The sequence below is a fragment of the Narcine bancroftii genome, chromosome 6 (genome assembly GCF_036971445.1).
Source record: "Narcine bancroftii isolate sNarBan1 chromosome 6, sNarBan1.hap1, whole genome shotgun sequence".
Taxonomy (NCBI): domain Eukaryota; kingdom Metazoa; phylum Chordata; class Chondrichthyes; order Torpediniformes; family Narcinidae; genus Narcine; species Narcine bancroftii.
Genome location: NC_091474.1, coordinates 172,204,422 through 172,215,973, shown reverse-complemented (window position 1 = coordinate 172,215,973; position 11,552 = coordinate 172,204,422). Strand labels below are relative to the sequence as shown.

General features: G+C 43.2%; 1 protein-coding gene across 1 annotated transcript; it reads right to left on the bottom strand.

Annotated features, from left to right (window-relative positions):
* Positions 1–9,843: 9,843 nt before the first annotated feature.
* LOC138737353 (uncharacterized) lies at positions 9,844–10,833 on the bottom strand. Its single transcript, XM_069888104.1, has 3 exons — positions 10,401–10,833; positions 10,225–10,319; positions 9,844–10,122 (listed from the first exon to the last, which is right to left on the bottom strand). Exons 1-3 carry the CDS (start codon positions 10,831–10,833, stop codon positions 9,844–9,846), a joined length of 807 nt encoding a protein of 268 aa, XP_069744205.1.
* Between the last annotated feature and the right edge of the window lie 719 nt (positions 10,834–11,552).

The window sequence follows — 11,552 nt, the reverse complement described above, 5'->3', positions numbered from 1 at the left end:
TAAATTCTTCAGCCATCTCCTTGCTTCCAGTAATAATTTCACCCTTCTCCATTTTTAAGGGCTCAATTTTGGTCCTAACCAATTTCTTCCTCTTTACATAACTAAAGAAGCCTTTGCTATCCCCTTTGATATTACTTGCCAATTTACTCTCTGTGACGTGCTGTGGTAGCAGCAAGCAGACACAAAAGACTGCACTGCAGGCTTTATTCGGCTAAATGTCTGTACACGCCAGTTTCAGCTGTGGTGGCTCCTGAGTGACTGTCCCAGGAGGGGCTGGCTCAGGCTTGTATTCGGATCAGCTGATTGACAGCCAACCAAGTGGAGTCAGTCCCCAGGTGGTCCTTCTGCAGGTACAGAGATTTCCCCCTGCAGTAGGCTAGTGGCCATATCACCACACTCTCGTACTTCATTTTCCCCTCCCATATGACTTTTAGTTTCCCTCTTGTTTTTTGAAGGTTTCCCAATCCTCTAACCTCCCACTCTGCTTTGCTATCTTGTGCTTACTTCTTTGGGACTTGATATTGCACTTGATTTCATTTGTCAGCCATGGCTGCTATTTGCTCCCCTTGGAGCCTTTCCTCCTCTTTGGAATGAATTTGTCCTGAATCCTATGAAAAATGCCTAGAAATACCTGTCATTTTTTTGCCCAGTTGTCCTCCCAGCTAGGGTATCCTTCCATTGTATTTTGGTGAGCTCCTTCCTCAGAGCTGATGTTTGATTTCTTTTCCTTCTCCTTTTCCATTTGCAGATTAAAAGTAACCATACTATGGTCACTATTACCTAATTTCACCCCTTCTTCAAGGTCCCTTATTAACTCCACAACATTACACAGTACCGTCCAGAATAGACTTCCCCGGTAGGTTCCATCACTAGCTGCTTCAAGAATGTATCTCGGAAACATTCTATAAACTCTCTCTTGCTTTCCCGCACCCACTTGATTTCACAGTAAACCTACATGTTGAAGTCTCCCATAACTACTGTATCACTACCACTCTGACATGCCACTCTTAATTCTTGATTTATACTGCTTCCTATATCTGAGCTACTGTTTGGAGGCCTGTATATTTAGTTACAGGAGAATATTGGTCAGAGACTTTGCACTTGTGCCAGGACAGTAGGGCTCTTGCAAGGACTATGACTGATGGCACAGCATGACCACTTGTACTGGGTCAGCATCTATCTGCTGATGACTGAGTAGTTCCTGAAGTGTTAGGAAGCCACCATGAATGAATCTCGTTTGGCTGCAATGTTAAAATACCAGAAACTCAGTTTGAACATTGACATGATTACTCTGTTCACCTTTGTTGTCACCATTTGGTTTTTCCTTGAATTTTTAAACTCCAAATTATGCTAGTGTAGTGACCTTTTTTTGCAATTCCTGAATAGAACATAAAGCAATGCTTTTCACTGCATCTCTGAAGACCTGAAAATAAATGATATCTCAAACCTAAATAAGATATCACTATCTTTATAAAGATCAGTGAAGTAGTGAGGCTGTGAGGAGGTGACTGGGGAAACTCCATGGTATCTTAATTCCAGTGTCCAGGCCAAGGTTCAGACCTCAAAGCATGATCCTCTTCTGGTGGCCAATGTACCATGCATCTCCCAATATACCAACTGAACTCTGGCATGGCTCCTGTACTGCAAGAGTCTCATCCTCTTTCAGGCATGAGCTACAAGCAGGTTTAGTAATGCCTAGAATCTTTTTTGTTTTAATTAGACATTTTGCACTCTCTTAACTTGGTTGTTAGTACAGGTTACAATGAAAATTTGTAAGGCATGGTAAATATTTAACATTTAAAAATAGTCTTTTTCTGGTGTGTATTCCCAGGGTAAGGGGAAAGCACCCAACTTTGCATTGTTGTATAATAAATGTTCTTTGTTCTCAAAAAAAAGTCTTTTTCTCAGGGGAAAAATCAAATCTTCAAATCTTTCCATTCTGTGTTTTTTTTTTAAATGTTCCATTTAGTTGGAGAGCATTATGTCACCTGTCCATCACAGAAAAGTTTGCAGTGCTAAAAATGGGGAAGGGTGAAATTATTACTGGAAGCAAGGAGATGGCTGCAGAATTTAACAGATACTTTGCATCGATCTTCACCAAGGAGGATACAAGTTGCATGGTTGAGCAGGTTGGACTATGGTCATTGGTAGATGGAAGAAGGAAAGATGATCAGATTGAAACAAGAATTTCAGAATGAATGGCAGGATAGTTAGTCCTTGTCATTGAGCTCTTCAGCATAGAAATAGGCCCTTCTGCCTCACTCATTCATGCTGATAAAGTTGAGAGGATGTTTTCTGTAGGTAACCCCTCATTGTGAAAATGTGCCCCCAAATTGCAGATTTGTACCTCAATACTGGGGACTTTTTAATATACGGATGCTGTCTCATTTATGCTGTCAGTGAATTGAGAGGGTTTTGCAGAGATTGTGTCAGTGGTAGCTTTCCAAACTTTGAGATAACTGCTCTAGATGTTTGAAAGGTATTCATGATGGAGGCATCACATCCACCAAGTAGAATGAGTTTTTTTTTTTGCCAAGGTGAGTTTTTTCCCCAAGTGATCAAAAATTGTTCTATGGCACTAAAGGTAATAGCAAATTTCAGTATTTGAGAGCCAACTCCAAGATTTGTGAAGAGGTCAACATTTTAGTGTCTTGTCTATACCCCACCCATATCAACAATAATAGTAACGTACAACGAAAGCAGGTGGGTCAAGGAACCTGCTTAAATTAAAGGCTTTTTCTCTTCATTAAATGAGTCAACAATGACTGACAAGTTGAAAAGGCTATATGGCTATTGAGAAACAACAACAAATTGGGAGCAGACAGTATTCCTGATGAAACTCTAAAGCAGAAGTCGTTCAGTCAAAAACTCATCTTCCATCTCTAGGATGAGAAAGAAATGCAAGGAGTCTTCAGAGATGCTCCAGTCATGACCACAATCAAGTTGCTCTTTGCTAATAGCAGAGGGATCACCAATGGAGGGTTGGGAGGGAGGGGGAAGAATTTAGGGTCTGATGCCCTTTTCCATGACCAGATTAAAGACAAAACAGATGAAAACCTTCCATGTGATTGCACCTGATTTCTTAATACAAGTTGCTTTGGCACAATTCTAAACTACTATCTGATATCACAAATTGTTGCAAGGAATCCAACAGTATTTTCAAACTGTGCATGTTCAAGGCAGAAAAAGTGACATATTTCTAGGCTACAGCAACTTAAGTAGCCAGAGTCGATGGCAGCGAGTCTGATGTAAAGGAATGTGGCAGAATTAGAGATCCCCTTTGACTTCCCATTGTCTGCCTCTCCCATAACTGAATAGAAATCCACGTCACCCATCCTCATCCCTTAAAAGCAATGAATGAGACTAGATAGCAAGAAGGTGAAAATAATGAAAAGATCATCCCAAGTGAAATTCAAAAAGACAAAAGAGATTTTCATTCATACTTTTGATACCAGTAACTTGTCTGATATTGGGATGTGTCTGTGTTGTGCAATTTAACCAATCCACTGTCTACTTACTACTATGGTCAGATTGCAGAAAGGTCTTTATTAATTAATGCATTCTACATTTTCTAATACCTTGTAAAAAGATTAATATTTTGTTAATTCTCAAGAATGTTTTCTGCTTCATGGTGTTCATCTACATTAGTTGCTTTGTGATAAAGGAGGGCATGATCTCCTGGAGGTGAAAACTTGGTCATTCACTTCCTCAACAAAGTGGGTTGAAAATTCATTGCACAACTTTCTCAATATGATATGATGGGGACCTCAATTGGGGAGGCAGGGGGGGGGGGTGGGGGGGGGAGAGAAGAGGGGGAGTCATGTACCAACAAATCATCTAGCTCATCACTTACTTAAAGGAGAGTTTAGGCATTCACTGTGTAATATCTGTTAGAAAGAACTTGAATAACAAATTATTTAATTTTGTGAAGTAGTTGCACAAATATTGGTCATGAATGCAAAAACTTTTAAAAATATTTCTGCCATGTAATATTGGTACAATTTTCATTTTAATTAACAAATTTTCTCTAACTTGAGCCAGTATTTTTAAAATGAAGGTAATGAGCTGTAAAAGCTTGGTGTACAAGGCCAGGAAGAACCTTGTCCTATGACTGGATATCAGGGAATCACAGCCAGTTCATCTACAAGTCTTTGCAATGTGTGCCTCTTGGCAGAATTCTCTGCCAATATAGACATAATACATTAAAATGTGTCAGTAATTAATTAAACATATTGTCTCTTAAAAGCAAAAAAAGAATGAATTCAGAAACATAGTAAAAGTAAAAAATGTGTAGGACAAAGATGCCTTAAGTAGTGCTATAATTTTACTGTAATGAACTGAACAAAAATCAGCAGATTCACATAACCTAGAAAAGAACATAATTGCAGTGAATAAGAACATGAACAAAGCTTTCAAACTCATTTGGTGCAATTGAGTTCAAAGCAGCCAACATTTTAAACTCCTTTTTCATTTGTACTTTAGTTGATCATGTATGAAAATCTTGAATCCTCAGAAACACTCTAGATTGTGCAATGAGAACCTAAACCAGTGGTTCTCAATCTTGCCTTCCTACTCGCATACCACTTTAAGTAATCCCTATGCCATCGGTGCTCTCTGATTAGTAAGGGATTGCTTAAAGTGGATGTGAGTAGGAAGGTTGAGAATCACTGCTCTGAACCAATTGTTATTGAAATATTTGGCCTGAGAAAAATTGTCATTGGCCCATTTCCTTTGAAGTTATAAAACTGTGCACATAATGAGACAATTAGGTACAATTCAAACAGTGGTTCTCAAACCTTTTCTACCCACCCACATACCACTGTAAGCAATCCCTTACTAATAACAGAGCACCTGTGGCATAGGGAGTGGGAAGAAAAAGATTGAGAACCACTGACCTAGATTCACAAGCCAACATCTCCAGAAAGGGTGTTTCCATAGGAGGACCTGCTGCCAGTCAGTGTAGTAGGAGGATGCTGGAGCAGAACACTCCTGGGCCTACATCAGAATCATGCCAATCTTCCACCTGTATGCTATTTTCTACATTCTGATTCACCACAATTCTATTGATCTCAGGTTTGTATAAACTCAATGACCAAGACTCTAGAGCCCTTCAGAATAGAGAATTTCAAAAATTTATCTTCCTTTGAGAGAAGAAATTTCTCCTTGGCTCAGTCCAAAACAGGCCCCTCTGATTCTGAGACCACGGCTTTTTGGATCTAAGCTGCTCCAGTAAGAGAAGCATCCTTTGAGCACACTGCTGGTAATATCTGGTCAGACTTTTAAGTTTCAATAGGCACTTTCAAGTGACCAATTGCTCTGCATGTAATCATGGGAGACTTTAATTTGCATATAGATTGGACTAGCCAAATTAGTAAAAATACTGAGGAGGAGGAATTCCTTGAATGTTTACGGGACGGTTATCTAGACCAATATGTCGAGGAACCAACTCTGGAGTAGGCCATTTTAGATTGGGTATTATGCAATGATAAGGGGCTAATCAACAATCTTGTTGTACGAGGCCCTTTGGGTAGGAGCGATCACAATATGATCGAATTCTCACTCAACATGGAGAGTGATGAAATTAAAACCGAGACTAAGGTCCTGAATTTAAATAAAGGGAATTATGATGGTATGAGACAGGAGTTGAGTAAGATTGATTGGGTGGTGTTTATGGGGGAGTTGACTGGCTAGACAATGGAAAGCATTCACAGATCTAATGGAGAAATTGCAAAAATCGTTTATACCGGTTTGGCATAAAAATAAACCAAAAAAGGTGACTCAACGGTGGATAACAAGGGAAATTAGAGACAGCATTAGGTCCAAAGAGAGCATATCAATTGGCCAAAAAAGTACCACAACCAAAGACTGGGAGCAGTTCAAGATGCACCAAAGGAGGACAAAGGGATTAATCAAGAGAGCAAAAATAAATTACGAAAGTAAGCTTGCGGCAAATATAAAAACCGACTGCAAAAGCTTTTATAAATATGTCAAGAGGAAAAGATTGGTGAAATCCAGAGTAGGTCCCTTGCAGTCGGAATCGGGGGAATATATAATGGGGAATAAGGAAATGGCAGACCAATTAAATTCTTACTTTAGTTCTGTTTTTACAAGAGAGGATACAAATAACCTCCCAAGGATGTTGGGAAACATAGAGACTAATGCAAGGGAGGAACTGAAAGAAATCAGTATCTCTAAGGACATGGTCTTGGGGAAATTGATGGGATTGAAGGCAGATAAATCCCAAGGGCCTGATAATTCACATCCTAGGGTACTTAAGGAAGTGGCCATTCAGATAGCAGATGCTTTAAGAATTATTTTCCAGAACTCGATAGACTCAGGATCAGTACCCATGGATTGGAGGGTAGCTAATGTTTCCCCACTATTTAAAAAGGGGGGTTGAGAAAAAGTGGGGAATTATAGGCCGGTGAGCCTTGCATCAGTAGTGGGCAAAATGATGGAATCCATTATTAAGGATGTAATAGCAGAGCATATGACTAGCAGAGAAGGGATCGGACGGAGTCAACATGGATTTACAAAAGGTAAATCGTGCTTGACAAATCAATTGGAATTCTTTGAGATGGTGACAGGTAAAATAGATGGGGGAGAGCCAGGGGATGTGGTGTACCTGGACTTCCAAAAGGCCTTCGATAAGGTCCCACATAAATGACTGGCTTCCAAAATCAAGGCTCATGGGATTGGGGGCAAAGTATTGATGTGGATTGAGAACTGGCTGGCAGGTAGAAGACAGAGTTGGGATAAATGGCTTGTTTTCTGAGTGGCAGGCGGTGACCAGTGGGGTGCCACAGGGATCTGTACTGGGACCCCAGCTGTTCACAATTTACATTAATGATCTGGATGAGGGGATTGGATGTAATATCTCCAAATTTGCAGATGACACTAAGCTAGGAGGCGTTGTGTGCATGGAAGAGGGGTCAGGAAGCTCCAGTGTGTTTTGGATAAATTGAGGGACTGGGCAGATGCATGGCAAATGCACTACAATGTGGATAAATGTGAGGTTATCCACTTTGGTAATACAAACCGGAAGGCAGATTACTATTTGAATGGCAATAGATTAAGAAATGGGGAAGTGCAGAGAGACCTAGGGGTACTCGTACACCAGTCTCTGAAGGTGAGCATGCAGGTACAGGAGGCGGTTAAAAAGGCAAATGGTATGTTGGCCTTCATATCAAGAGGGTTTGAGTATAGGAACAAGGATACCTTACTGCAGCTGTACAGGGCCTTGGTGAGACCACACCTGGAGTATTGTGTGCAGTTTTGGTCACCTTATCTAAGGAAGGATGTTCTTGCAATGGAAGGAGTGCAGAGGCGATTCACCAGGCTGATACCTGGAATGGCAGGAATGACTTATGAGGAAAGATTGCGCAAATTTGGATTGTACTCGCTGGAGTTTCGAAGATTGAGAGGGGATCTCATGGAGACGTATAAAATTCTGGCAGGACTGGACAGAATGGATGCAGATGGGATGTTTCCAATGATGGGAAAATCCAGAACCCGGAGCCATGGTTTGAGGATAATAGGCAAACCATTTAAGACCGAGATGAGGAGGAATTTCTTTACCCAGAGGGTGGTGAATCTGTGGAATTCATTGCCACAGAGGGCAGTAGAGGCAGGTTCATTAAATATATTTAAGAGGGAATTAGATATATTTCTTCAGTATAAGGGTATTAAAGGTTACGGAGAGAAGGCGGGGACGGGGTACTGAACTTTAAGATCAGCCATGATCTCGTTGAATGGCGGAGCAGGCTCGAAGGGTCGAATGACCTACTCCTGTTCCTATCTTCTATGTTTCTAAAGCTGCATATTTTGGCAATATGCGGCTGTGGGGAGGCCACATGAATGTGCAGGAGACGCCCTTGAGGTGAGCTATGTAAACCTCCTCCGAGAGGGATAATCAGCGCAGCTCAGTGGCTCCCTCCAGCCACCTGAATGGGATGTTAAAAGGTCAGGCTGCTGACGTGGCAGTGACGTCATCAGCCTGAGATGCCTGGCACGAATCGTGAAGCACATTGTGCAGGCAGCCTAGTGCAGTTTCAGTCATTTTCTTTTAGAAGTGCAGGCAAACAGTGCATTTGAACAATGGCTCCAAGAAAGGCTAGTAACTGGTCTGATGAAGAGGTAAGACTGCTTCTAGACCATCTGACTCAGGAATCCCAGGAAAGGGAGCTCACTGGGAGAGTTGGGGATGGTCCCACTTTTGAGTAGTGTAGAGCGTGTCGAAAGAATCAAAGGCTTCTTGATCCAAACCAAGACTTTTATTAACTAGAAGACTGGAGGGCATCACATGTCGGTCGACCAGTTCATAATGATCTGGTCTGGTTAGGAACAACGCTTTAAGACCTGCCAGTAGGCATGGCTGCTCTCAGCCAATCACAATCATCCTACACTACAATCTATACATATACACATTGGTGATAGAATCTGTACTATCACAAGCAGCAGTCTGGAGTGCTCGCAGAACAAGGGCACACGCGCAGTAAACACTAGGTGGTCGTGAAGCTGAAGAGCATGAGAAAGTAATTCCACGCAGTCTTGGAGCACAACAGGAGGAGTGGCAGTACTTCAACCGGTGCCACACTCTCTGGGGGGGCTAGCTGCTCAGTTACTCCCTTGAATGTAGCCAGCGCTCTGGTGACCCCTGAATTCCCAGAACTCATCCCTGAGGGATCTCCGGGTTCACACAGTGGCAATGGAGGAGACATGCCTGTCTAGGAGGAGGAGGACCCGGCAGCCACGGATTTGGATGCCTCCGAGAGAGGAAGCGCAGAGGCCACTGTCCCTGGAAGTGGCGAGGCGGCACAGGTACAGTAGCATTGAGGTTGTGTTTATGGAGAAGCACCCAAGTCCAATGTTGATGCAATTTTCCTGTTTCCACCCACCGCCTCTGTTCCTAAATGCAAGCGCCAGCGACTGACCAAGGGTCAAGTTCTCGTGAAGGAGCTGCAGGTGATGATGTTGGCACTTGACAGGGAGAACCGTGAGAGAGACTGCCAGCATACAGAGGAGACGCTGGATCACGAGAGAGAGAGAGAGAGAGAGAGAGAGAGAGAGAGAGAGAGATGCTCGCTGATCAGAGAGAGGACGAGGAACCAACGCGCCGCTCCGAAGTGGAGAAGCTTGCCCAGTCAATGTCTGAGTTTGCAGCTTCCCTGCGGGGACTGAGTGCCGCAATGGACAGTCATCTTCAACAGACTGGTCACGCGAATGGAGGTCGCCCCATTCCCACAGTCATGTGGTCAGCCTCGTCCCATGTACCTGATGAAGCCCCTCATAAGTGCAATGTTACGTGCAACACTTTAAGGATGGAAACATTCAGCAGTGAGATGCTGTGGCGTTGGGTGGTTGTGTTTGTTGTGTTTACTGTTTTAGTCTTTGATCTGCTGTGTTCAAGTGTGGAGTGGATTTGCACTGTTATTTGTCCATTCCATGGTTTCCTTCAAGTTTAAGAATGATGTGAAATGTTAACGTTGCGATATCTACCTCAGATATTTATGAAGCAGTGTGATTTCTCAAAGAATGCCTTTTATTAAATTTTTGACAAGTTCACAAGTCCCATGTTTCATTTATATGCACCCATTCATTCATGAGAGCACATAATATGCCAGGTAGCAGGCTCATGTCACCACATTGGGTGTGGAGGAGGGGTAAAAGTTGTGGAAAATGGGGAGCTGGGTAGCAGGGACATGCCCTTACAGGATGGACATGATGGCAGAATGGATGGCCTGGTGCCCATGGGCCTGCTGATCAGCACAATCTGTGTTATTGGGTGCAGGACTATCTGCTTCAACTAATGTCCACTCTGAAGGAAAGTCTTCCTTGTTAATCTCACATATTGTGCAGTACATAGCAGGCAAACACAACATCTAGGACTAAGGTGGTAGAGATATCAAGAAGCTGGGACAGGCATCGCCAGCGGCCTTTTAGATGGGCAAATGCATGTTCCACCACTATCCCTGCTGAATTAAGGGCCTTGCTAAATCTTCGCTGATCCTGATCCAGTACTAGGTGCTGTGTGAACCCCTTCATCAGCCAGTTTCGTAGGGGGTATGCAGCATCACCCACAAGATGCGCTGGAACCTCCACTCCCTCAACATCCTTGGACACCTGCAGACACAAAGATGCAGAAATGTTGTTATTCATGTTAACACAGCAAGCATGCATAACATATTGAAACATAGAGCTTTGAAGGGTGAACACTCACGTCACGTGGGAAGAGGTATCTGCTTTTCTATACAGAGGAGAGTTGGCAAGCACTCGGGCATCATGCGTGTGGCCCGGCCACCCCACAAACACATTAGAAGCTGTAACATGAATGGAAATTACACAGTGAAGTTAGTCATTTGAAATGTAATGTGATAAAGATCAATAGAGACTTAACTCACCAGAATCTGTGGTCAACCTCTGCTTGATGAACCACCGAATGCCACCCTTTGCGATTGTAGTAGGCTGCAGCATCCATCCTGGGTCGATAATGAGAATGTGTGACCCATCAATGGCACCAGCACACATTGGGTATCCCCTTTGGGCAAAGCCATCAATGGTCTCCTGGGGCCGTGTTCCACTTGGCAGGGAGATGAAACGTTTATCGAGGAACTTCCTCAAGGCGGCAGTCACCTTCTGCTCCACCATGCACACGGTGCTGATGCCTATTCCAAAGATGGTACTGATGGATTGATACTCACAAGGGGTGGCATACCACCACAAGGCCACAGCTAATTGAAGTCTGGGCTCCAATGGTCGCTGCAAGTTTGGTCTATGCATCTTCAGGTGAGGTTCTATGAGTTCTAGCATGAAGTGAAAGGTGCCACAGGACATACGAAAGTGTCTGCTCCACTTAGCATCATCAAATTTGGTGAGGACATTACTCCAGAACTCAGCACCCTGCAGTCAGTTCAACCTTCAGAGAGACCGATGTGTCACCATAGCTAATTGACCAGCAGCCTTCATCTGCGGCGCTTATGCTCCACATGCCTTTCGACCGCTAACTGTTGTCTTCTTGCCCTCAACCTTTGCAGGAATCTTCTCCTGATTGTACCTATGCAATTTTCAGATGTCAAGGATGATTGAAGAGCTTCAACAGCACAAATAGCCTTACCAAGGATCTGCCGTATCTCATTCTGAACACTCAGAAATGCTGAAATCATCATCATTATGTCTCCTGCCTGCACGTGGTCTGCCATTGTCCTGTGTTCCTTCTTGTTGCGCTGAAAATGACATCACATCAGTGAGCGGGACCACAGCCTTGTGTGCTCAGAGCCGCATCCAGTGCAGCTGTGTCCTTCAGGTGGCCAGCGTTGCGCTTTAAACGCTGCCACCTGAACGGCAATTTAAAGGGCCGCTTCTACTTCTTCAGACGCATTCTTAGCGTAGAATGCACCTGAAAAAGCCTAATGAGATCTCCTTTTTAGAAACTCCAGAGAATATAGACCTCACCTACTCAATTACTTCTCATTGAACAAATTCTAATTCTAGTCTTGTACGATGAACACTTGCTACATTCCCTCAATCTAACTTTGGTGAGGTTACAAATTATA

Coding starts and splice junctions, on each gene's coding strand:
- LOC138737353 (XM_069888104.1), bottom strand. CDS start 10,833: ATGTCCTGTGGCACCTTTCACTTCATGCTAGAACTCATAGAACCTCAC. Junction 10,320..10,400: donor GAGGTTGACCACAGATTCTG/GTGAGTTAAGTC, acceptor TTCATGTTACAG/CTTCTAATGTGTTTGTGGGG. Junction 10,123..10,224: donor AAGCAGATACCTCTTCCCAC/GTGACGTGAGTG, acceptor TTGTGTCTGCAG/GTGTCCAAGGATGTTGAGGG.